The 27,377-nt window shown below is 37.6% G+C and overlaps 1 protein-coding gene across 2 annotated transcripts; it reads left to right on the top strand.

Moving 5' to 3' along the window:
* Positions 1 to 1,139: 1,139 nt before the first annotated feature.
* LOC113465939 lies at positions 1,140 to 20,069 on the top strand. 2 transcript variants are annotated; one of them, XM_026820914.1, is made up of 4 exons: positions 1,140 to 1,372; positions 11,614 to 11,808; positions 17,523 to 17,691; positions 19,796 to 20,069. In XM_026820914.1, the coding sequence occupies exons 2-4, from the start codon at positions 11,760 to 11,762 to the stop codon at positions 19,965 to 19,967; spliced, it is 390 nt and encodes a 129-aa protein (XP_026676715.1). In that variant the 5' UTR covers positions 1,140 to 1,372; positions 11,614 to 11,759; the 3' UTR covers positions 19,968 to 20,069. The 2 variants fall into 2 exon arrangements, with proteins under 2 accessions (XP_026676715.1, XP_026676716.1); XM_026820915.1 differs by lacking the exon at positions 1,140 to 1,372 and adding an exon at positions 6,346 to 6,493.
* The last annotated feature ends 7,308 nt before the right edge of the window (positions 20,070 to 27,377 follow it).

Here is a 27,377-nt window from a genome sequence, read left to right as displayed (position 1 = left end):
GTATAAGTTGTAGACCGATGGCCTAAACTTGTACTAAACGGAGAGTAGAATGCGTTAGTTTATAATGCCTGGACAAACGAGTTAATTTGTTTGAACTTAATCTTACAAATACCCTTCCTGTGGCTCAAATTTTTATCAAGCTAGGTACATTGGACTGTCGGACTAAAAGGTGATTTTTTGAACCTAAAATACGATAACAAAATACCTGGCAGGTAGGGTAGGTATGGCTCATTTTTGTGGGGGCTTGTCAACTTGTTGGACCTAATAGTACAAAGTGCAACTTATCAAAAGACTTTGTAACCTGTTGAATAGCCAGGTCACATTTACCTAAGGCGATAATGACAACAACTGATGTAAGAGATAGGGATGATTTATAAATATCATTTGAATAACTGGATTTTTTTCTCGATTTGTTACTGGTAAGTTGAAACCTATTATCATCCCAACTGAAGAAGTGACGCGGACTTGTGGTATTTCTTGAACATTCCGTAACCCAGTTACATATGTATTTGGTAAATTTGTACCTTACTCGTAATCCTTTTCGGCCAGCCGCGGATTGTACCAGTGCGGGCTTACCTTTGAAGATTCTTTAGTGAATTTCCTACATCGATGTATACCCGAGAGTTGATTTGAGGAATTCGGATGTGGGCTTTTACTACCTGAGTCATTTTGCGGAACTAGTAAACCCCGTTTGGTTCATCACAAGGTATTTGACAAAGGTACTCCCAAAGTTTTTTGGTCGTGCGATAATATTATTGTACTTATCTGGAACTTAGATATCGCTGTGGATAGCTGACGAATATCAATAGGGTTTAAACAAATGTTCTAGAATCTAATCAATATCTAGGTATATTGGTATGCAATAAGTTAACGGTAAGTATTAAGTACTTTATTTAGATTACTCCTAAACTCTTCATTTCTACAACCTTCCTTAATCTTCCTTTCCTTCTGCATAGTAAAAATTAATAATTTATTATTATACAACACTCTCAATGCAAAAAGCCCCAAACCTATTAAAAATCCATCAATGCACGAGTATGTTCATCTTTAATTGACATGCAATAATTAATGAAAAGAAGTCAATCCTCAGTACTGAGACCACATGAGCAACGTTACCATCACTATTATGAAGTTACTGGTATCCTGAAGTACCAACTCTAAGGTTTTGATTACTCAATAGACCAGATTCACTTTCACAGCAGACAGTATCGGTTGAACCGTGGCTCTGGCAACATAACATTCGAATAACTGACCGTGTTACATCTGTTAGTGATAATTAGCTTCTCAGCTGACGATTTTTTTGGGGTGCGTTAAGAGTTTCCGTGTGTTCTCAGTTCCATTCTTCGTTTAGCATTGTGAGGATTTGTTTCTGGTAAGTTGAAACCTATTATCATCCCAACTGAAGAAGTGACGCGGACTTGTGGTATTTCTTGAACATTCCGTAACCCAGTTACATGTGTCTTTGGTAAATTGGCACCTTACTCGTAATCCTTTTCGACCAGCCGCGGATTGTACCAGTGCGGGTTTACCTTTGAAGATTCTTTAGTGAATTTCCACCGTTGAAGATTCTTTAGTGAATTTCCTACAGCGATGTATACCCGAGAGTTGATTTGAGGAATTTGGATGTGGGATTTTACTACCCGAGTCATTTTGCGGAACTAGTAAACCCCGTTTGGTTCATCACAAGGTATTTGACAAAGGTACTCCCGAAGTCTTTTGGTCGTGCGATAATACATATTATTGTACCTATCTGGAACTTAGATATCGTTGTGGATAGCTGACGAATATCAATAGGGTTTAAACAAATGTTCTAGAATCTAATCAATATCTAGGTATATTGGTATGCAATAAGTTAACGGTAAGTATTAAGTACTTTATTTAGACTGACCAACCTCAGTAGTGCAGTTGTTAACGCGTTGGACTTTGGATCTGGAGGTTGGTGGTTCGAGTCCAAGTCATGTCATGAAATTTATCTAGGTGAAATAATCAGGGAACGATGTTTGTGACAAGCATTTAAATATGCTTAACACAATTAAAATTCCTTTTTTTTACTTTATTTAGACTGTCAGCAGTGTCAGCTGAGAACAAATAGGTACCTTTGACAATAGAATTGTTAAGTAAGGTCGTTGCAACAACCAAAAATGGTTTGCATGTGATCGCCGTTCGTATCAGGAAAGGTCATTTTTGAACTGTGAAGTGAATTGTGATGTCCATTGGTCTTTTTTTTCAATTTCCCATGACATTAAGATTCCAACAACTTTTTGACCTTTTAAGTGTGAATCGGTGAAGATACCTTCATAATATTAGGTAGGTATATCTGAATAATTTATTCATATTATATCTGATTAATTTACAAAATTAAAGGGTTTTTTTTTAATAGATCAAGTCACAAAAAAGATTACTCTTTAAGAATCCTAACAATCTTTAATGAGTACCTACATCATATTGTGTAAGTAATCTACCTACCTACATCATATTGTGTAGGTCCTACCTAATACAACTACTGTTGGGCAACATACGAGTATACATCCGTGAATGTTCGTCTACCCAACAATCGGTAAATAAAACCACTCAAGTAACAACAGTCTAAAACAAGAACCCAGAAATTCTATTATTAGAATCAAAATCAGAGCACAGTGTTGAAACTAGACCTCTGTCCTCTCGAAAAGACCTTCTAAACTTTATGAAAGTTCATGAGCTCTAGTTAAGAAGGTTACCTTTCTGGTAAAGATTAACCTGTTCCTAATCTCAAGGTCACAAAGGTTTGGCAACTGTGGAACAGTAGAATGGACATGACTTTGAGGAAAAAACTATTGTAATAAAAACTAGGTTGGTAACTACTTTAACAACATTTTAGGTTTTGTAATTGTTGGCCTTACGTTACATTTTGGTGGTTGGCAAAATGTATGGGTTGGCGCGCTGTCTTACCGTTAGCCAACAGTTCCCCAACCATGTAACCATTTCCCAATGATGGTCCAACCATTCTCCCAACGATGAGCCAAACCTACGATTTCCTAACCATCGATGTTGTTAGTGTACTATGTCTATGTAGGTACTAGGTTTGAACTTTGAGGAAAAAAGTTGTAGAGAATGAGGAAAATGTGATATAAAAACAAAATACCAAAAAAGTTCTTGCTGATAAGCTCCTTAGTCCATGAATCCCACGAGAAATTTTAAGTAATGTTAATAAATGAATTGATAAGAGCAATGAAACAGGCCTACAATAACCATTTCCCAATGATGGTCCAACCATTCTCCCAACGATGAGCCAAACCTACGATTTCCTAACCATCGATGTTGTTAGTGTACTATATCTATGTAGGTACTAGGTTTGAACTTTGAGGAAAAAAGTTGTAGAGAATGAGGAAAATGTGATATAAAAACAAAAAACCAAAAAAGTTCTTGCTGATAAGCTCCTTAGTCCATGAATCCCACGAGAAATTTTAAGTAATGCTAATAAATGAATTAATAAGAGCAGTGAAACAGGCCTACAAGATTCCCACCTGATATGGCGTTGAATCATACGTTGAACTATTGAGGTTAGTAAACCTATTGGTGTTCTGAACGACAAGATATAAAACGAAAAGAGAGAACCGAACCAAAACCTATTACGTAAAAACAAGGACGGGGATAAACCAAGTGAAGAATTAAATGGTAGGTACAACAAGAAGCAAGAAGTAACTTATGATGTAATACGACCCATGAATGTTCGATGCAAAAAGAAAGTAAACAAAACAACTTGAAGAAGAAAGTACTAGATGTTAAACCTTACAATTGTCACAGATGATAGAGCATAAACTGTTGAGTAGAGGGTGCTCAGTTAGGTTTGGTAAGGATTACGGCTAGATTTAGACTAATATCAGAATACGGATAAAATACATAATAAATCATAATGTAGGTTTGCAATGCAGCGTCATGCGTCAGTCTTCGATGATATGCGTGCAATTTTTGGTTAAAATGAATGATGAGACCTTTGGTTTGACCAGGCTGGATTCTGGCTTGCATGCATTCTTGCATTCCTTCAACCGAGTAATTGCGGATTTGGTTGGAAATGTCAGTAGCGCGTACCTACTGCCTAGATAAGACCTACAGATGTCATTGAAAGAAAGAAAAAAAAAATGCAATCCTCTTAACACCCCAGTCAGCCTAGTTAGCTTAGTTGGTAGTGCGTCTGCCTTGTAAGCGCTAGGCCGCGGGTTCGATTCCCGCCCGGGGCGGATTTTATCCTGATGGGATAATGTTCGTTCTCGGAACGGCTGGCTTTCTCCTATCCTGTCTTCCTTCCCTCTTTGATTTCGGGACGACAAGACCTTAGCAGTTACAGTTTCTTCTGTCAAACCTCTTGAAAAAAAAAAAAAACTGTATTTCCCTTCATTTTCGTTCCAGACACACCCAGAAAACACAAAGACACAGTTCCCTCTGTCAAACCTCTTAAAAAAAAAGATACCTAATTAATTATTTATAGGTAGGTAGGTATAATCAAGAGAGTCATTAATCATTATTATTGGCAAGTACAAATCTCAGGAAGAGTTCTTTTTTTCTGAAAGTAGATAGATATACCTGTAATCCTGGAATTGATCATAAAATACCTATAGGTATCTACCTACCTCGTTGGTGTAGTGGTCAAGGCGCTCGCCTGGTAAACAGGAGGGCGTGTTTGTTTACTTAATTATTTTTTTAACATTATTCTGATAAGAGCTGCGGGTGTTATCAGTTTATGTCAACACAGTGATAAGATCAAGCGGACATGTAGAATTCTAGATGTGACCATTTTGTTCCCAGACTGTGTTTGTTTACTTAATTATTTTTTTAACATTATTCTGATAAGAGCTGCGGGTGTTATCAGTTTATGTCAACACAGTGATAAGATCAAGCAGACATGTAGATGTGACCATTTTGTTCCCAGACTGGTGAAGGATGGTAGGCCCTCTCGGTCCCCGCCGACTTATGAAACGAACTACGCTATTCAGAGGTCCCAAATAATGTGTTAATCATTGATAAGGAATGAATTATCATAAAATTCTATTTGAATGGGTATACTCGTATTCCACATGTATTACCTATGACAGGGGTTTCCAACTAGCGGCCCGCGAATCTTTTTGGGAAGTACCTTCCAATGTCGCATGTGGCCCGCATACACATGGACGTTGGAAACCCCTGACCTATGATATATTAATAATGTATACATGAGCTGCATGATGACTCCTAGAAAAAAAGGCTGAGCAGCTGAGGATTAATGGAGGCTTCACAATCTCTTTCCTCTCCAAATAAACAAAGATTATTTTTTACAAAATGCTTTATAATGATTAGAAGTTTAACGTCACTGTATAATTGCTGAGGTTTTTAGTGAACGGGATTTTACCCTCCATTCTGTGACAATTAGGTAACTAATTTGCTTATAGTATTTTACGACAGTTAGTTTACTAGCTAGTTTGTAGATAGGTTACACCTAATACCTACAGGAGGGCGTTGGGTTCAATCCCAGCCGAGGTATGGAATTTTATCCTCAATTTTATCTTTCCTTGCAGGGAAGACTCAATACTATATTAATCATATTATGAAGAATATGTAGAAGGACAACACAATAACTAGCTAATTTTACATTAGAATAAACACCATAACAAACCAAGTACCTTTATGAATTAACAAATAGGTACATTGTTATCTGATTGTCTTAGGTAACTAATTTGCTTATAGTATTTTACGACAGTTAGTTTACTAGCTAGTTTGTAGATAGGTTACACCTAATACCTACCTGGTAACTGGTAACAATGCGGGTCAAGGTACAACATTCAAACTTATGACTACTGACCTCAGACTTTATGGGATGACATTTCGCGTTTTGATATAATAACTAATAATACCTAAATACCTACCCATGTATGTACTATGTACATACTTATTCTTAGTTAAGTATGTTGCCTAGATGCCTATGTTCCGCCTATAACCTTTACTATTTGGAATCCTCCACGGTCTAATAGGGTATGTAAATGAACTAGACTTTATCTACTATTACCTCTAATCCATGTTGATGTAATAGAGTTACCTCGTTGTCTAGCAAGTGGGACTCTGTTTATAAAGGACATGTCTACGGTCTCATATTGGCATAATATTGGTCCAGGCGCTGAAAATAAAAGCATTGCTAAGTCTCTCAGACAATGTGACAGACCTAGGTCCCTCAGACAATGTGACAGACCTAGGTCCCTCAGACAATGTGACAGACCTAGGTCCCTCAGACAATGTGGCAGACCTAGGTCCCTCAGACAATGTGACAGACCTAGGTCTCTCAGACAATGTGACAGACCTAGGTCCCTCAGACGGTGTGACAGACCTAGGTCTCCGTGGCTCTGGCAACATAACATTCGAATAACTGACCGTGTTACATCTGTTAGTGATAATTAGCTTCTCAGCTGACGATTTTTTTGGGTGCGTTAAGAGTTTCCGTGTGTTCTCAGTTCCATTCTTCGTTTAGAATTGTGGCGATTTGTTACTGGTAAGTTGAAACCTATTATCATCCCAACTGAAGAAGTGACGCGGACTTGTGGTATTTCTTGAACATTCCGTAACCCAGTTACATATGTATTTGGTAAATTTGTCCCTTACTCGTAATCCTTTTCGGCCAGCCGCGGATTGTACCAGTGCGGGCTTACCTTTGAAGATTCTTTAGTGAATTTCCTACATCGATGTATACCCGAGAGTTGATTTGAGGAATTCGGATGTGGGCTTTTACTACCTGAGTCATTTTGCGGAACTAGTAAACCCCGTTTGGTTCATCACAAGGTATTTGACAAAGGTACTCCCAAAGTTTTTTGGTCGTGCGATAATATTATTGTACTTATCTGGAACTTAGATATCGCTGTGGATAGCTGACGAATATCAATAGGGTTTAAACAAATGTTCTAGAATCTAATCAATATCTAGGTATATTGGTATGCAATAAGTTAACGGTAAGTATTAAGTACTTTATTTAGACTGACCAACCTCAGTAGTGCAGTTGTTAACGCGTTGGACTTTGGATCTGGAGGTTGGTGGTTCGAGTCCAAGTCATGTCATGAAATTTATCTAGGTGAAATAATCAGGGAACGATGTTTGTGACAAGCATTTAAATATGCTTAACACAATTAAAATTCCTTTTTTTTACTTTATTTAGACTGTCAGCAGTGTCAGCTGAGAACAAATAGGTACCTTTGACAATAGAATTGTTAAGTAAGGTCGTTGCAACAACCAAAAATGGTTTGCATGTGATCGCCGTTCGTATCAGGAAAGGTCATTTTTGAACTGTGAAGTGAATTGTGATGTCCATTGGTCTTTTTTTTCAATTTCCCATGACATTAAGATTCCAACAACTTTTTGACCTTTTAAGTGTGAATCGGTGAAGATACCTTCATAATATTAGGTAGGTATATCTGAATAATTTATTCATATTATATCTGATTAATTTACAAAATTAAAGGGTTTTTTTTTAATAGATCAAGTCACAAAAAAGATTACTCTTTAAGAATCCTAACAATCTTTAATGAGTACCTACATCATATTGTGTAAGTAATCTACCTACCTACATCATATTGTGTAGGTCCTACCTAATACAACTACTGTTGGGCAACATACGAGTATACATCCGTGAATGTTCGTCTACCCAACAATCGGTAAATAAAACCACTCAAGTAACAACAGTCTAAAACAAGAACCCAGAAATTCTATTATTAGAATCAAAATCAGAGCACAGTGTTGAAACTAGACCTCTGTCCTCTCGAAAAGACCTTCTAAACTTTATGAAAGTTCATGAGCTCTAGTTAAGAAGGTTACCTTTCTGGTAAAGATTAACCTGTTCCTAATCTCAAGGTCACAAAGGTTTGGCAACTGTGGAACAGTAGAATGGACATGACTTTGAGGAAAAAACTATTGTAATAAAAACTAGGTTGGTAACTACTTTAACAACATTTTAGGTTTTGTAATTGTTGGCCTTACGTTACATTTTGGTGGTTGGCAAAATGTATGGGTTGGCGCGCTGTCTTACCGTTAGCCAACAGTTCCCCAACCATGTAACCATTTCCCAATGATGGTCCAACCATTCTCCCAACGATGAGCCAAACCTACGATTTCCTAACCATCGATGTTGTTAGTGTACTATATCTATGTAGGTACTAGGTTTGAACTTTGAGGAAAAAAGTTGTAGAGAATGAGGAAAATGTGATATAAAAACAAAAAACCAAAAAAGTTCTTGCTGATAAGCTCCTTAGTCCATGAATCCCACGAGAAATTTTAAGTAATGCTAATAAATGAATTAATAAGAGCAGTGAAACAGGCCTACAAGATTCCCACCTGATATGGCGTTGAATCATACGTTGAACTATTGAGGTTAGTAAACCTATTGGTGTTCTGAACGACAAGATATAAAACGAAAAGAGAGAACCGAACCAAAACCTATTACGTAAAAACAAGGACGGGGATAAACCAAGTGAAGAATTAAATGGTAGGTACAACAAGAAGCAAGAAGTAACTTATGATGTAATACGACCCATGAATGTTCGATGCAAAAAGAAAGTAAACAAAACAACTTGAAGAAGAAAGTACTAGATGTTAAACCTTACAATTGTCACAGATGATAGAGCATAAACTGTTGAGTAGAGGGTGCTCAGTTAGGTTTGGTAAGGATTACGGCTAGATTTAGACTAATATCAGAATACGGATAAAATACAATAAATTATAATGTAGGTATGCAATGCAGCGTCATGCGTTAGTCTTCGATGATATGCGTGCAATTTTTGGTCAAAATGAATGATGGTTAAAAGGAATGATGCATTCCTTCAACCAAGTGATTGCGGATTTGGTTGGAAATGTCAGTAACGCGTACCTACTGCCTATATAAGACCTACAGATGTCATTGAAAGAAAAAAAATGCAATCCTCTTAACCAGTTCCTAGTATCTCAGTCATTCCACGTCAGAGTTCATCGGGGATTTGTCTGTTAGTTAGAAAACAAAATTTCCTACCATTTTCACTGTCATTATTTACTCACATATTTACTCAGTACCGGTCCGAAGCTAGAAGCGGTTAAATTTCAGTAAGATCCAATGGAGAAAAAAAGTTCGGCTCTTATGTTTTAGGATTATTCGCATTGCTTTTGCTGTCCAAAAATAGTTCGTTTTGGAAATGAAGTCTCAAAATCTAATAATTCCATAATCGATTTGCAAATTTCCGCAGACCCCATGTATGCAGAACCGATCAGGTTTAGATACTTTGCGCATTTACATAAACCTAACTACTCGTTACAGCTACAAATTGCCACATAACTCGACATTACAATTCTTCGTACCTAATCAGTCAGGTACCTTAGATACCTACTTTATGTAAATACATAAAATTAAATTATTCGCATTGCTTTTGCTGTCCAAAAATAGTTCGTTTTGGAAATGAAGTCTCAAAATCTAATAATTCCATAATCGATTTGCAAATTACATGGAGTCTGATGTATGCAGAACCGATCAGGTTTAGATGCCTTGTAATTTACATAAACCTAACTACTCGTTTACCTCGTTGGTGTAGTGGTCAAGGCGCTCGCCTGGTAAACAGGAGGGCGTTGGGTTCAATCCCAGCCGAGGTATGGAATTTTATCCTCAATTTTATCTTTCCTTGCAGGGAAGACTCAATACTATATTAATCATATTATGAAGAATATGTAGAAGGACAACACAATAACTAGCTAATTTTACATTAGAATAAACACCATAACAAACCAAGTACCTTTATGAATTAACAAATAGGTACATTGTTATCTGATTGTCTTAGGTAACTAATTTGCTTATAGTATTTTACGACAGTTAGTTTACTAGCTAGTTTGTAGATAGGTTACACCTAATACCTACCTGGTAACAATGCGGGTCAAGGTACAACATTCAAACTTATGACTACTGACCTCAGACTTTATGGGATGACATTTCGCGTTTTGATATAACTAATAATTCCTAATATCCATGTATTTACCTACCTATTCTTAGTTAAGTATGTAACTGCCTAGATGCCTAGGTACATTACTGAAACCTATGACAATGTGGCAATACCATCAGATGCTAAATTTAAATAATTTGATTGATTGTTCCCAGCATGATTTTGTTTGTTTTATAGTAAGGTGTGTACCAGTAGGTACCTTCAACACACATCTTACTATTTTGTAACCCGAACATGACTTATTTGGGCACTTATGTGGTGAGATTGGTTTTATAGTCATTCTTCAAAAAGTCTAAAAAAACTCTTAAACGTCTCCCAAATTACCTACTTGCATATTAAGTTTGGAGGGGTGTTATGTATTTACTTTTATGGTGTCAATTCAAACTTTCAAAGTCAAACATTTGAGGAAATAAGTAGGTACATAAGTTCTACGGCTTATGAAGACTAATTTCTCGTCATTGTGGGAAAAAAAAAAGAAAATCTCTAATACTTTCCTAAGAATACCTATAGAATACGTACTGAACTAGACTTTATCTACTATTACCTCTAATCCATGTTGATGTAATAGAGTTACCTCGTTGTCTAGCAAGTGGGACTCTGTTTATAAGGGACATGTCTACGGACTCATATTGGCATAATATTGGTCCAGGCGCTGAAAATAAAAGCATTTCTTGGTAGTATTACAGACCCTAAATGAAGAAATACCGGAGGCTATCGGATTTGATAAGGATAAAAGTCTAGGGACCTACTTTACTGATCCGTAATCCCTTCCATTAAGTATTCTCCAAGGTAGGTAGGTCTAGGAAGGTACCTCAGTACCAGAATACGTACCTATCTACCTATATCTCTATGGTTGGCTGTCTATAAATATAGGCTGATAAGTATTGTGTACAAACGAGTATGTAGATCCTTAAGGTCTCTATAATTTACTTTTAATTTTTAAAGAGAAACGTAGGTAGGTAGTTGATATCTCTTGTGAATTGAAGTATGTCTTGTAGGTGGGTAATTACCTATCAACTTACGACATTAAGTAAGTAGATATATAGTTAATACCGTACTAATGTCCTTCAGGTAAAATTAGAAATCATTTCTTTACGTGGAAAATTCTTAACGAAGAATTTTCCTTGTTACCTTTAGAATACCAGCTGCAACTTTGTCACACCAAGGTCAAGTGAAATGTAAATAGGTAGGAAGGTACTGATTAATATGTAGGTACAATGTACATGTATGTACCTCCCTAGGTATGTAAATCGCCATCTCATCTCAATATTTCTACACCGTATTTATTGAGAAATGATTAGGTATTGTGAAAACAAAGAGCTTTGAGATGGGATTTTTTCAATTTAATAGGAAGAAGAAGAAGACCGAAAGTTAGATATTTTTAGTGGATGTGCCACAAGCCAAGAAATGAACCTAAATGGTTAGGCCAGAGAGAACGCGTTTCCTTGCCATACAGAAGGTCCCAGACCCAGGTCCATTGCTACGAAATCCGAGTAATTGCATTGCTTTCCTTGGAAGGATTTTTTCTTTATTATATGTATGTATTTCATGGAATTTTCCCTCCCCCCCCCCTTGAAATTTCATGTTTTTCCGTGGTTGGGAAACTGATGGGCACGAAAAGAAGAAAAAAAATCTTTCTACCAAACCTTTTCTTTTTTTTCTTCAGATTATTGATCCAACCACAGCAAGAGCACCCAATCTCCGTCAATCTCACCTTACAAGAGGCAGTCAACTTTGTTCCTAGAAGATTTCCTACACAATGATCTTCTTCTCTTCGTGACAGGATAGGAGCTCGTGGTATTATGGGGTACCATGGCCGACAAGTTGTTAGTCACCGTTGCTGTACTATCTAGCTTCATTGGTGAGTCCGAAGTTCCCTAATTGCTTTCTATGCTTTAAACAGGTCTTAAATATTCTTCCTTAAAATGTAATTTTATTACCTATGAAATATGTAAGACCTTGTTTAGACTGCGAGAGTAAAGGGACTTTTCAGTCCTATGCTGGTAGTATAAACTACATATATTCTATTCTATTACTAAAGTATAGCGAAGCTATAGGTACGCATTCCGCAAAAGTAATAGAAAGTCATGTGATGTCCACACCAGATTTTTAACATAGCTTTTGCCAGTTCTATAATGTAGTTCTGCCTAGTTAGCTAGAGACGTAACGCGCTTGCCCCGCGCTAGGTCGCGGGTTCGATTCCCTCCCGGGGTGAACTTTCTTCTCAAGCGATAAAGTTAGTTCTCGGAATGAATGGATTCCTCTTATCCTGTCCTCCTCTTTTTGATTTCGGGACGTTCAGACCTCCGTTGTTACAATTCCTTTTATGAAACCTCCCAAACGATTGGTCGCTGGAATTTTGGTACACACTCGTATGTACCATATACCTATTTACATATGTATATAGGTACAAATCAAAAGAATATATTTATGTTCATAGATTCTACAGTAGCAATATGCACTCTCTTTTTTTTTAATTTAAGCAAGGGTCTATTGTAATTTATTTTTGAAAATATTGTACCAAATACATGAGACCTTGCTTAGACTGCGGACTTTTCAGTCTCATTCTGGCAGTATAAGCAGGGTATATTCTATTCTATTCTATTCTAATACATGGATTATAATAGGTCTGCATTTAATCTACTTTTCAAGGTCGTCCACATTGGCCTTTATGTTCACAAGTTGTCAGAGTATGTTAGTATACATTAGTATAGGTACCTAAATCAGGTTCGGAGTCAAGTCTCTACCAGGACAGGAGGAGATTTTAAAGAAGTAACGAAACAAAAAGAAGGGAAAGGGAGAGAGAGAAATTTGTTAAAATGACACATCCACTAATGAATTAGAGGATGTGCCATTTGCATCAACCTGGATTCAGGTTATTTCGAGTTTCGAGTGAACTGTTTGTTGCTTGGAAAAAGGAAACTAGGTTGGAAGTAGGTTCATAGGTTGTATTACAAATTGTACTTTTAGGGACCTATACTTTTAAGGTGGCTCAGGTGGCTGTGTGATTGAGCAGGGATGCGTAAAATGCTAACTATACCAAAAGGCTAGGAAGGTATCGTTAATAAGTTAATAAAATTAGCTACCTACCTCTCTCTTACTTTTAGGGACCTATACTTTTAAGGTGGCTCAGGTGGCTGTGTGATTGAGCAGGGATGCGTAAAATGCTAACTATACCAAAAGGCTAAGAAGGTATCGTTAATAAGTTAATAAAATTAGTTACCTACCTCTCTCTCCGAAGGCATTTTATGTGTATCTCCCTCAAGGGAAACTTTTGGAAACGGAAATAGCCCCCTGTACTAAACCATAGGATATCCAAGATAGCTTGCCAACGGAATCGGTTCCGTTCCAAAAGTTTCTTGAAATGAAAATATACCTTTTCAGTCTGAGCATAGGATATCCAAGATAGCTTGCCAACGGAATCGGTTCCGTTCCAAAAGTTTCTTGAAATGAAAATATACCTTTTCAGTCTGAGTACCTACTTTAGTCACAGAGAAGACTCGAAATTACCCATAAAGATTTGACATTAGCCCACATGAGAGCCGAGGCCTACATTAAAGTCACACCAAACTTGACCAAACCCTTCTCTCTTTTCCGCTAGTATCTCAGTCATTCCACGTCAGAGTTCATCGGGGATTTGTCTGTTAGTTAGAAAACAAAATTTCCTACCATTTTCACTGTCATTTGACATATTTACTCAGTACCGGTCCGAAGCTAGAAGCGGTTAAATTTCAGTAAGATCCAATGGAGAAAAAAGTTCGGCTCTTATGTTTTAGGCACCACATTTAGTCCCAATTAATTGCCAGCGTTTGTCCGGTAAATTGCGGAGATAGCTGCAGGTGTATTTCAAAACTGATGTAGACCAGCGACCTTGACTTCTGATCAGGTTTCGAAATATCCCTACACCGATCTGTCTGACTAAGATTATGCAATACTTCTTTCTTACACCTACATATGTGAAGAAAAAAGTTGTCAATGTGGAAACATATACATGGATACTTATTATAATAATGTAGGTAAGGTATAAACACCTAAAGCTAAGCCTTGTGTTTTGCAAATAGCATGATATTATTTCAAATTCACAATAAATATCTAGTTAAAATACAGAGATTGATTGGACAGACAAAAAACTTTACGACTTAAATGTTTATCTTTATCATAAACATCGCTATTTATCTCTCGTGTAAAAAAGGCAAAACAATATTTTTAGTTAATTAGGAAGGTAATTATTTTTTAAATTCTTAGGTAGGTAGGTATACTTATAAAATACGTGTCTAGCTTCTTGAGTAGGTAGGGAACTTATAGGTAGGTCCGGTCCTATAGTATGTTTGATTATTCTTCAGGATAAGAAGGTAGGTAGGTAGGTAGGTAGGTATAATTAGTTTATGATGAAATTTATAAAGTTAGATAAAGTTAAAGTCCTTGAAGATGGTCCTAATGTCATCAGTTAAAATCTGCACGACCTTGACAAATTAGACATTGGAGTAGGTAAGGTATTTTTTAGCATAGCCAATTTGTCCATGACATTAATGGTAGGTATCTTTTTTCTCTCTTAATGATGGAAAAACAAGCTTTGGTGATCTTTAGGGGGAAAAATTTTTGCCTATTCTTGGTTGTTTAAATAATATCCACTAATGGCTCAGATGGTATGTTTAGATTTTTTACGAAAATGTTATAGAATACCATAGAAAACTAACTTACACAAATTATTATGATGTGCTTTTTTTAGAGGTTTGATAGAGGGAGCTGTGGCTGCCAAGGTCTTATCGTCCCGAAATTGAAGAGAGAAGGAAGACAGGATAGGAGAAAGCTAGCCGTTCCGAGAACGAACATTAACTGTTCAGGATGAAATCCCTCTGTTAGCACCACCTTTCCTGCTTTTGCAGACACTTCTCACCTGCATAACACAACCTGAAAAATAACTCCTAGATACTTCGACTGGTTATTTGTAAAGTTTACTATATATAAATTAACATTCAAAGACAGTTCCGCCTATAACCTTTACTATTTGGAATCCTCCACGGTCTAATAGGGTATGTAAATGAACTAGACTTTATCTACTATTACCTCTAAGCCATGTTGATGTAATAGAGTTACCTCGTTGTCTAGCAAGTGGGACTCTGTTTATAAGGGACATGTCTACGGTCTCATATTGGCATAATATTGGTCCAGGCGCTGAAAATAAAAGCATTTCTTGGTGGTATTACAGACCCTAAATGAAGAAATACCGGAGGCTATCGGATTTGATAAGGATAAAAGTCTAGGAGCATTGCTTGGTAGTATTACAGACCCTAAATGAAGAAATACCGGAGGCTATCGGATTTGATAAGGATAAAAGTCTAGGGACCTACTTAACTGATCCGTAATCCCTTGTATTAAGTATTCTCCAAGGTAGGTAGGTCTAGGAAGGTACCTCAGTACCTTCCATGATGACATGAAAGATAGCTAAAATACCCGCTAAATTGACGCCTTGAAATATCAAACACTTTTCAATCTTTGATGGATGAAGAAAACTTAAACGGACCTAAACAATTCCGATTCAACAGCGCAAAGCAACACATTCTAATAATTACAAAAACCAGTTATTATGTCATATCCAAATTTGAGTCCAACCATAAGTTGTACCAAACTACCTTAGCAACTATGCCATCAGAATGCCATATACATACAAACAAACCATTAAACAAGTTTTCATGTGTTGTGTTGGTATAATATGTGGCACATTGTGGTACAGATGTAAGAGGTAGGAGATAGGGCACGCGTAGTGCGCAACCTATCCTAACACCGAATATGAAAATAATACTTAATAGGTATGTAATATGTAATAAAATAAAAAAAAATAATAAATAAAGTAAAAGAAATAAGATGTTTGATAGCGAAAACTGAAACTGCTAAGGTCTTATCGTCCCGAAATCGAAGAGAGGAGGAAGACAGGACAGAAGAAAGCCAGCCGATCCGAGAACGAACCTTATCCCATAAGGATAAAATCCGCCCCCAGCGGGAATCGATTCCAGGGGGTCCGGACCCCCGCCCCCCTGAAAAAAAGATCAGTACCTACCTATCGATGATTTAGAATATTTTAGTGAATCCACTTCATTTGAACACACTGTAAACAAATCTCCATCACACTTGTCTTTCCTAAGAACACCCTGTATATTTTCACACTCATCTTCATGTTCTACTAATCTTATTACCCGACAAAAATCCAAGAAACCCAACCTAATATTAACAACCCTGGTATATTCACATTGCCTGTTATGTGTGAGTAATTACTTTTATTACATTGCAAATAGCTACATTAATGCAAAATTAGCACACAGAAGACGTGAGACATGCAATGTGCATGAGCCTATACCTATACTGTGTGACCAGTGTAACTGTAACAGGGTGACTTTGGCACAAGCTCTGCTTTTACGGATGAGTATACCATTTACATATTTTGTATGTTCTGATTATGTTGTTGTTGTAGCCGCGGGTTCGTCATGTTCTACTAATCTTATTACCCGACAAAAATCCAAGAAACCCAACCTAATATTAACAACCCTGGTATATTCACATTGCCTGTTATGTGTGAGTAATTACTTTTATTACATTGCAAATAGCTACATTAATGCAAAATTAGCACATAGAAGACGTGAAACATGCAATGTGCATGAGCCTATACCTATACTGTGTGACCAATGTAACTGTAACAGGGTGACTTTGGGGGCTGATTCCTTCCCCATCCGTGGCACAAGCTCTGCTTTTACGGATGGGTATACCATTTACATATATATGAATTTTGTATGTTCTGATTAAGGTAGGAGATAGGGCACGCGTAGTGCGCAACCTATCCTAACACCGAATATGAAAATAATACTTAATAGGTATGTAATATGTAATAAAATAAAAAAAAATAATAAATAAAGTAAAAGAAATAAGATGTTTGATAGCGAAAACTGAAACTGCTAAGGTCTTATCGTCCCGAAATCGAAGAGAGGAGGAAGACAGGACAGAAGAAAGCCAGCCGATCCGAGAACGAACCTTATCCCATAAGGATAAAATCCGCCCCCAGCGGGAATCGATTCCAGGGGGTCCGGACCCCCGCCCCCCTGAAAAAAAGATCAGTACCTACCTATCGATGATTTAGAATATTTTAGTGAATCCACTTCATTTGAACACACTGTAAACAAATCTCCATCACTCTTGTCTTTCCTAAGAACACCCTGTATATTTTCACACTCATCTTCATGTTCTACTAATCTTATTACCCGACAAAAATCCAAGAAACCCAACCTAATATTAACAACCCTGGTATATTCACATTGCCTGTTATGTGTGAGTAATTACTTTTATTACATTGCAAATAGCTACATTAATGCAAAATTAGCACATAGAAGACGTGCAACATGCAATGTGCATGAGCCTATACCTATACTGTGTGACCAGTGTAACTGTAACAGGGTGACTTTGGGGGCTGATTCCTTCCCCATCCGTGGCACAAGCTCTGCTATTACGGATGGGTATACCATTTACATATTTTGTATGTTCTGATTATGAAACTTGCATTAATAAATGATTGATTTTCTTTCACAGGATTGGTTCGAGCCGCTGAGGGAAACACGATCTTAACTGGCGATGACTTCCCTCCCCTCCCACCCAAACCTCCTACAAATGTCCGCGACATTGTCAGCAACAACATCTCCTGTGTGGAGCCCCCCTTCACCTGTCCCCACCCCAGGATTCACTTCTTCCTCTATACTAAGTAAGACTTTAGTTGTACTATACTAAGTAAGACTTTAGTATACGACAGAAATAAAGGGTGGATATTAAGACATTTACAACTAGATGAGGGATTTTAAGCGAGTGGAAACGATGTAAATATGATGGAGCCAGGGTGTTGAAGAGGTGGACTCTAAGGTCTGTAAGGCAAATAGACCTTGGGTCACATTATTAGGGACTTGGAAACTCCAAGAAGTCTATTCCTGATTCTTAAGGTGCAACTACAACGATGTACAATGTAAGCTATATGTTCGTCGATGGCAGAACGTAATCTCCTACGATATAAATTTATAAATAGATCCCCTAAGGTTCCTAGTCGCCTGCTATCTGCAACAACCTAAAGGTCAGAAAATACCTACCACCTATGGGGTTCTAATAGACCAATCATCGGTATTTCTGCACCGGAGGGCACAATCAGTAGTTTCCCTCATTTCAAGGTCATTCAGTTATGCAGACTATAATCTTATTGGACAACAAGACTGTCTGTGCTATTACACAATCAGAGATCTTGACGACTACTAACCAATAAATCAGTAAACTCGTAATCCTTTTTAGTAAAGAAATGTCTCCCTCTCTCTCCCTCTCTTTCTTTCTCTCTCTCTCTCTCTATCCAGTTATAAAAAAATCTTGAGAGTTATACGTTAAGTGACGTTAGTCCTCTATCAAACAAACACATAACTTATAGCGAAAAAACATTAATTTTATGGGGGGTGAATTCGGTCATTACTGAGCTACCTATGTACTTACGTTGGGTATCCTAACAGGTGTTTTAGGAACCACATTTAGTCCCAATTAATTGCCAGCGTTTGTCCGGTAAATTGCGGAGATAGCTGCAGGTGTATTTCAAAACTGATGTAGACCAGCGACCTTGACTTCTGATCAGGTTTCGAAATATCCCTACACCGATCTGTCTGACTAAGGTTATGCAATACTTCTTTCTTACACCTACATATGTGAAGAAAAAAGTTGTCAATGTGGAAACATATACATGGATACACTTAGGTATTATAATAATGTAGGTAAGGTATAAACACCTAAAGCTAAGCCTTGTGCTTTGCAGATAGCATGATATTATTTCAAATTCACAATAAATATCTAGTTAAATACAGAGATTGATTGGACAGACAAAAAACTTTACGACTTAAATGTTTATCTTTATCATAAACATCGCCATATAATTTAACTCTCGTGTAAAAAAGGCAAAACAATATTTTACCTAGAAGGTACATAGTTAATTAGGAAGGTAATTATTTTTTAAGTTCTTAGGTAGGTAGGTACGTAGGTATACTTATAAAATACGTGTCTAGCTTCTTGAGTAGGCAGGGAACTTATAGGTCGGTCCTATGTTTGATTATTCTTCAGGATAAGAAGGTAGGTAGGTAGGTATAATTAGTTTACGATGAAATTTATGGTGAGATAAAGTTAAAGTCCTTGAAGATGGTCCTAATGTCATCAGTTAAAATCTGCATGACCTTGACAAATTAGACATTGGAGTAGGTAAGGTATTTTTTAGCATAGCCAATTTGTCCATGACATTAATGGTATCTTTTTTCTCTCTTAATGATGGAAAAACAAGCTTTAGTAGAGAATATATAATTGCTAAGATCTTTAGGGGGAAAATTTTTTGCCTATTCTTGGTTGTTTAAATAATATCCACTAATGGCTCAGATGGTGTGTTTAGATTTTTTACGAAAATGTTATGGGGGGGGGGTGGATGATCCCAATTTTCGGATCGGAGTCTGACGTACAGTAAAAGAGACAAATGGAGCTGTGTAATATGGACTGATGCCTATGTATACTGAACTATGTAATATGAACTCATACCTGTATTTCCCTAGCCAGCCTAGTTTGCTTGGTTGGTAGCGCGTCTGCCTTGTAAGCGCTAGGCCGTGGGTTTGATTCCCGCCCGGGGCGGATTTTATCCTGAATGGATAATGTTCGTTCTCAGAAAGGCTGGCTTTCTCCTATCCTGTCTTCCTTCCCTCTTCGATTTCGGGACGACAAGACCTTAGCAGTTACAGTTTCCTCTGTCAAACCTCTTGAAAAAAAAAAAAAAAAAACTGTATTTCCCTTCATTTTCGTTCCAGACACACCCAGAAGAATCCCGAGCTTCTGGACACAACAGACAACGATTCCCTGTATCAATCCCATTTCAATCCTGCCCATCCGGTGAAAATCGTCATTCATGGATTCCAGGGTGGCCGAAATTTGCCCCCAAACACGGACATTAGGAAAGGTAAAAGCCCACATGGACATTAGAAAAGGTGAACTTGCCCCCAAACACGGACATTTAGAAAAGGTAAAAGCCCACATGGACATTAGAAAAGGTGAACTTGCCCCCAAACACGGACATTTAGAAAAGGTAAAAGCCCACATGGACATTAGAAAAGGTAAACTTGCCCCCAAACACGGACATTAGAAAAGGTAAAAGCCCACACGGATGAAGAAAAAAAAATAAAATAACAGAAAGTAAAAATCAAGATGAAAAACGGCAAAAAGGTCAGAACGCGGATTTACGAACACTGAAGGAGGGTTGTTGGGCGAAAGCCAGTATTTCATCAATATTGTAATTTTATCTCAATTAAGAACATTAAGTTACCTGCAGAATAGGCTAAACCTTGTATATCCTACCCAAAGTGGACTGAAATGTCCTTTCGTATGTCAGCAGTCTAGACATTAGTTAGTAGGTACCTATACCTATACAGATTTTAAAGGAAATAACATGGAAAAACCCAGTTTGAGGCTTAGGTGCAGGAGGAAACATCCCTAAAAGTTGGGTTAAGCTTATACGAATGGTAGTTATTTACCTATATTTATAGTGATGCAGAGTGCAAGTTTGAAGTTGCGTGAACATTTATCCAGTATGAACTTTTTCAAGTCGCGTATGAATATCAAACTCCATACCCGGTGAATTAATCATGGGTATGATACACCCTAGGAATGTATCACACATAGCTGACTCAAAACCCACCGTGTATGGACAAATGAAACTGTCAGAAGACATTTGATTGTGTTCGAAATCCGCTCGACCCCGTGATGTTTTATGAGCGATTCTGTTCTATTTAAACTTCAGAATTGTGTTTCTAAGAAAAACGAGAACTTGGTTTCAAGGCAAATTTAAGTAAAAAATTTCCATACATTTAACGAGAAAAATTGAACTCTTTTCAATCAATATGATATGATACACCCTAGGAATGTATCACACATAGCTGACTCAAAACCCACCGTGTATGGACAAATGCAACTGTCAGAAGACTTTTGATTGTGTTCGAAATCCGCTCGACCCCGTAAGACTCAGCAAAATTGTAGACTAGACGTAGCAGGAACTCGGAAAATCCGCCCCGGGCGGGAATCGAACCCGCGGCCTAGCGCTTACAAGGCAGACGCACTACCAACTAAGCTAACTAGGCTGGCAGACCTGAAATTAAAAATCATCTCATTATGCCCGGCTCTCAAAGGTAGGACCTGAAATTAAGGGCCGATAAAATCCGCCCCGGGCGGGAATCGAACCCGCGGCCTAGCGCTTACAAGGCAGACGCATTACCAACTAAGCTAACTAGGCTGGCTCACCTATGTTGCTAAAGAAACACTTCCATAAGAGCATGAAATAATAAATACCTAAACAGAGACAAACACAAACAAATCTTGTGCCACTCACCCTCACACAGTTAGAACCGTGTGTGACGGGAAAAGCTTCCGACCTAAGTCTCTGGTACATAGGTACTGATTTTCTTTAATCACGATCGAATAAACTACGGGCTAAAAAATTCCCGGAGGGACGGACCCAGCTTGTTATTTCAGAAATCATATTTCTTACATTTATCTAAGTAAAAGCATGGCCGGCATGCCGGATATTAGGAAAAATAATTAAGAACTTTCCCTTAAACTAGCAATATGTATACCAGCCTAGTTAGCTTAGTTGGTAGTGCGTCTGCCTTGTAAGCGCTAGGCCGCGGGTTCGATTCCCGCCCGGGGCGGATTTTATCCTGATGGGATAATGTTCGTTCTCGGAAACGGCTGGCTTTCTCCTATCCTGTCTTCCTTCTCTCCTCGATTTCGGGACGATAAGACCATAGCAGTTAAAGTTCCCTCTGTCAAACCTCTTAAAAAAAAAAAAAAAAGCAATATGTATTTCGTACTGCTTACTTAACAACATTTCACGGAATTTTAGTTTCTAAATATCTCGATATGCGAGATGATAACAATCCGACACTGACAGTACACTATGAAATTTCCCCGTGTGTGCAATTTTATACATCGTATAGTTTATACTCGTATTATATATTCAATGCGTCGGCTATTGCCAAATTGCATTGCTGCCTCTGAGGCACCTTTAAGTCTTGGGCCTCAGTTTTGTCTGTTGAAAACAACATCTTACATACTCATCCACCGTGCTATTTTTTCCTTATTCACATTAGTTTCACTGGAATTTAACCGTGTTCACAATTCCAGGCTCACACTAGCAATTCCTTCAGACTAGATATTACTCAACTCACTCAATGAGCTTTACTTCGAAATAGATGTCAATTGCTAGGAGATCAACTCTTGCACGAACAGACTTTAATAGAGTCCCTGTGAAACGTTTGACCCTTTGAAAAGAACCATCCGATTAGGTATATTGTAATGTTAAATTTCTAGTTCTAAACAAAAACAACACCTTGTCAAATGCCACTGACCTCCTTTGCATCTATTTTATCTTTTAGAAGTAAAATTGTGTGTGTCTGACACTATGGGCCGTCAGGTCGTAGCAGAAATACATGCATTCAATAATTATTAGTAGAAGCTAGAACTAAAATTATTGTTCTATTCCAGCAAGCTACGGGCAAATATTCTGTGTAGCTGAAAGAACTCTATGACCAGAGAAGAAATAGTAGAGTTGCAGAGAGGAGAGAGGTATATTCATGTAGTATTTGGTTCCACGTGTTTGAACCAATGAACTCTAGCTGCAGAGTCTGTTGCAATCAACCTTGGAACTTCTCAGACAATGTTCTCAATTCATGTAGTATTTGGTTCCACGTGTTTGAACCAATGAACTCTAGCTGCAGAGTCTGTTGCAATCAACCTTGGAACTTCTCAGACAACTTGTGATATTGAGAACATTGACATCACGTTGCGACATTGCATTTGATGCAACTCTCCCAGATATTATAAATTATAACACAGGACTCTCGCTCGGTCTTCAGGTAGTTGTTGAAATAGAGCTTATAGCACAAGAAAATTTGTTTTTGTGAAATCGTGTAATCTCTAAAAAAAGTTACCAAAAATATAAAGCTTTTTAAAACAAAAACTTTTTAAAACATAAAGCCTTTGGGAAAATGCCGATATCCTGGAAAATGTATAATTTCAATCAGAATTGTAGAATCTAAATTAAATTGTTCACGTTTGTAACCATGTCAGACTCGGAGCAGTTACTTGAGTGAGTACATACCTACTCGGTAATTTCCAAGTTATAAGGGATTGTCGGATGACATTTTCTAGTGCAGTAGTTAATAACTCGTCTTGGACTGAATGCTCCCCAGTAACAACCTCACATTTCTGCCTGAAACAACCATGGTAGATTTTTTCAATCGAACCTAGACTGCTAGAAGACCAATGCGTGTTGTTTTCTACAGGAAGTGTCCATCACATCCTGTGTTGTAAGTAATGGTCATGATTAAATTGCCTTACATAAGATTTAGAAAGTTTGTAACCCGCAACATTTCCGTTCTATGTACGGACGGTAAATACATACATACATGAGCTTACAATAATATCCGGCGCACAATACTGTACACTGTACCTTACCTAACACGATAGGCACAACTACTAATGTTTAAGACAGTCCAAGGCTATTGTAAGTAACCAACATTTTAATGTATCCCGGAAAACCGCTTGCTTTTCATTGAAATACCTTTAATGAAAAGTAGCAATACCGGTACGTATGACTGTATTCAGGACGTTTGCATCGCTCGGTTATAAGTATAACAAACATGACAAGAAAGAATTTCTGGATCTAGACACAAAGACAGTGCACGGTACTTGGTACTAAACTTGTGCTTATAATAATGTCTATGTTCCTACTACAATAGAGAGCAATATGATGTTTCTATGTTGAAATCTCTCAACCATATTTCCTTACAACATACAGGCTGTCCAATTGTCCATTAGGTTCGATTCATGGGATTCAAATGGGACTTTTTCTCTATGAGAAGGGGTCCTCAGTATCAGTCCTCACTGAGGAGATCTGGATGGCCCAGACCAATCTTTTGAGTCCAAAAATCGTATACCTACATACTCTCTTCCTCGGTAGTTCAAACACATACAACTACATGCATAAGATCCTATTCCTATACCTCGTGTGTTTATGTAGGTGCCGCTATGTTGTTTATTTTATACCACATTCTATCTAGGTATGTTATGTATATTTGTATAATTTAGTATAAATAGGTCTCTGCCTCCTCCTCCTCCTCCTCCTCCTTATGTCTAGTCGAAATTCATCAAACATTTCAAGAGAATTTTATTTTTCAAGAAAAAGAAGAAAAAATCCGTCTGTCAGTCCAAAATTGAACTCATCATACATTCTTTAACCCTTACATGTCCAAGTCCCATATTACTTAACCCTTCGCTTCGATTCAAACATTCAGAAGAGGAGCACACTGCACAGTATAGATATTGCATGACTTGCAACAAATCCACAGGATACAGCCAATGTGGTATTACAAGTTGAGAATTTTATTTTTCAAGAAAAAGAAGAAAAAATCCGTCTGTCAGTCCAAAATTGAACTCATCATACATTCTTTAACCCTTACATGTCCAAGTCCCATATTACTTAACCCTTCGCTTCGATTCAAACATTCAGAAGAGGAGCACACTGCACAGTATAGATATTGCATGACTTGCAACAAATCCACAGGATACAGCCAATGTGGTATTACAAGTTGAGAGAGGGAAGCATTTACATACACATTTATAGATTTATTCTCTCCGTTCCCCCGTCTTTCTCTTCTGTCTCTTTTCTCTCGTAAATCTTTTTTCTCTCCTTTGACCTGAATGTAGGTACAAAATTTCTCTCTCCCTTCTCCCTCTCTCGTTACTATTTTACCGATAGTTTGCCCGCATTGGAAGTGCGATATTGAAGACATCCTAAATCTCTAGCTATTATAATGTACCATGTACGATCTATACGAGGTGTGTTTGCAAATGATCCAAAAACACATTCATTCATTCAACAAGTTGAGAGAGGGAAGCATTTACATACACATTTATAGATTTATTCTCTCCGTTCCCCCGTCTTTCTCTTCTGTCTCTTTTCTCTCGTAAATCTTTTTTCTCTCCTTTGACCTGAATGTAGGTACAAAATTTCTCTCTCCCTTCTCCCTCTCTCGTTACTATTTTACCGATAGTTTGCCCGCATTGGAAGTGCGATATTGAAGACATCCTAAATCTCTAGCTATTATAATGTACCATGTACGATCTATACGAGGTGTGTTTGCAAATGATCCAAAAATACATTCATTCGTTCAATCCCTTTAAATCTAAAATAATTACTTTTCTCTGTGCAATAGATCAGTTGCGCTTACTTGGGTGATGTTTCAGAGTCATAGAGCACGAAAAATGAGGACCAACGGAATTTTCCTTTTTCTTCTGCGACTTCTAGATCCCGAGATAAATCGATTAAAAAAATATCGGTAAATCGTGAACTTTGACGTCACGGCATACGCTCTCGTAGGCGATGACGTCACATCAAATGTCCGGACGAAAGGTCCCTCGCAGGAAACACATTAATCTGTTTGTGCGCATGCATTTCTGCGCAATTCATGTTTGTGCGCATACGTTTCTGCGCATCTCCTGAAGTCTGACGTCAGAGTTTAGGACTCTGACGGAAAATAAAAATTGAATTTTCTATACAGGGTGGTCGATATACGGCCAAGTGAATTAGACGTAACCAGTCATAAATGTTCGTGTCAGCTATCTGTCCATCCTTCATAATCTCTGTATGCATGTTCGTAGACTTACTTGACATAAAGATACGTTTAAAAGAAAAATCCACAACATAGTCTTACTCAGACAAAAAACAGCTTTTGCCAAAAGCCTGTGTCTTAGTAGCTTGACATTGTTACTCGAAAATTTTCCATCTTTTCTCTTCTGCCGCTTTTCTTTCGAACAAAGTTTTTCCCCGACGGGAAAAGCTGCAAAAGATTGGGGAGAAGGGAGGGAAATTAGACTAGACAGAAAATGCGAAAATTTTCCATCTTTTCTCTTCTGCCGCTTTTCTTTCGAACAAAGTTTTTCCCCGACGGGAAAAGCTGCAAAAGATGGGGGAGAAGGGAGGGAAATTAGACTAGACAGAAAATGTTTTGAGTGAGACTGGTAATGGGTGTAAAGGGAGGAATGACCCTGGCCACCCCTTCCTTCCCATGTTGAGGAGGGAAACACGTGTTACGGCGCGTGACGGCAATTCATAATGCTCTCAAATACCTACCCCACTTTTCTTTTTAGGAAATTAGAAAGTTGAATACTAGCTCACCAAGTCTTCTAAGATATGGTTTTATTTAACATTGAGATCTCTGTTCCTTGTGTTTGTTATACATATCTTCGTAAATTATTGTATCTTGGATGACAATGGGATATGCTATCAAAAAGAAATTAGAAAGTTGAATACTAGCTCACCAAGTCTTCTAAGATATGGTTTTATTTAACATTGAGATCTCTGTTCCTTGTGTTTGTTATCTTGGATGGTTGTATCTTGGATGACAATGGGATATGCTATCAAAATGGGTGGAATGTGACAATTTTAGGTAGCCTATGTCACTTTCAGTACTCTTCTTAACAATCACAACCTCATATATTTTTCCACGAATTTTTAATATCTACTATGATTTGAATTTTCGTGTGTTTCAAAGCTTTTCTTTCTTTGATAAGTAGGTAGGTAAGTAATGAAAGATGTAAATGGGATAGGGACTATTGGAGTAACTGATGATGAGGATACGTGGTTTCGCCTAACCTCTGACGATATGGTGAAAGAGCCTGGGGTTACATTGTATGCAGTGTTGTGTCACGCTACGACGATTTTCTTTTCATTTGATTAACACAAATTTGTCTATGTCAAGTTTCTTCTGCATACAATGTAACCCCAGGCTCTTTCACCATATCGTCAGAGGTTAGGCGAAACCACGTATCCTCATCATCAGTTACTCCAATAGTCCCTATCCCATTTACATCTTTCATTACTTACCTACCTACTTATCAAAGAAAGAAAAGCTTTGAAACACACGAAAATTCAAATCATAGTAGATATAATGCATCTTAATAAATGAAATTAGAGAACTTTTCGTGAATTGCTAAAATTCGTGGAAAAATATATGAGGTTGTGATTGTTAAGAAGAGTACTGAAAGTGACATAGGCTACCTAAAATTGTCACATTCCACCCTGATTTAAAATGGCTTCAAAATCATGCCTCTTACACTGCACTGATTCCGTACAAAGGACGGGTCAACCACTAGTTACGAGTATGTATGTTACGAAGATATTTTTTTATACACCGGCATCGTTAAAATATGATAGTTTGCCTCAACAGCGAGTATAACCCAACATATCAAGTACACAGAGGTACATTCAGTAAGTAAGATGATAAAAATCAAGTTACTTAACATAATAATAAAACTGTCTAGAAATATCATCCAATGCAG

The sequence above is a fragment of the Diaphorina citri genome, unplaced genomic scaffold, assembly GCF_000475195.1.
Source record: "Diaphorina citri unplaced genomic scaffold, Diaci psyllid genome assembly version 1.1 scaffold184, whole genome shotgun sequence".
NCBI lineage: Eukaryota > Metazoa > Arthropoda > Insecta > Hemiptera > Psyllidae > Diaphorina > Diaphorina citri.
The sequence above is the reverse complement of the archived record's forward strand: the minus strand, read 5'-3'. Positions and strand labels throughout refer to the sequence as shown.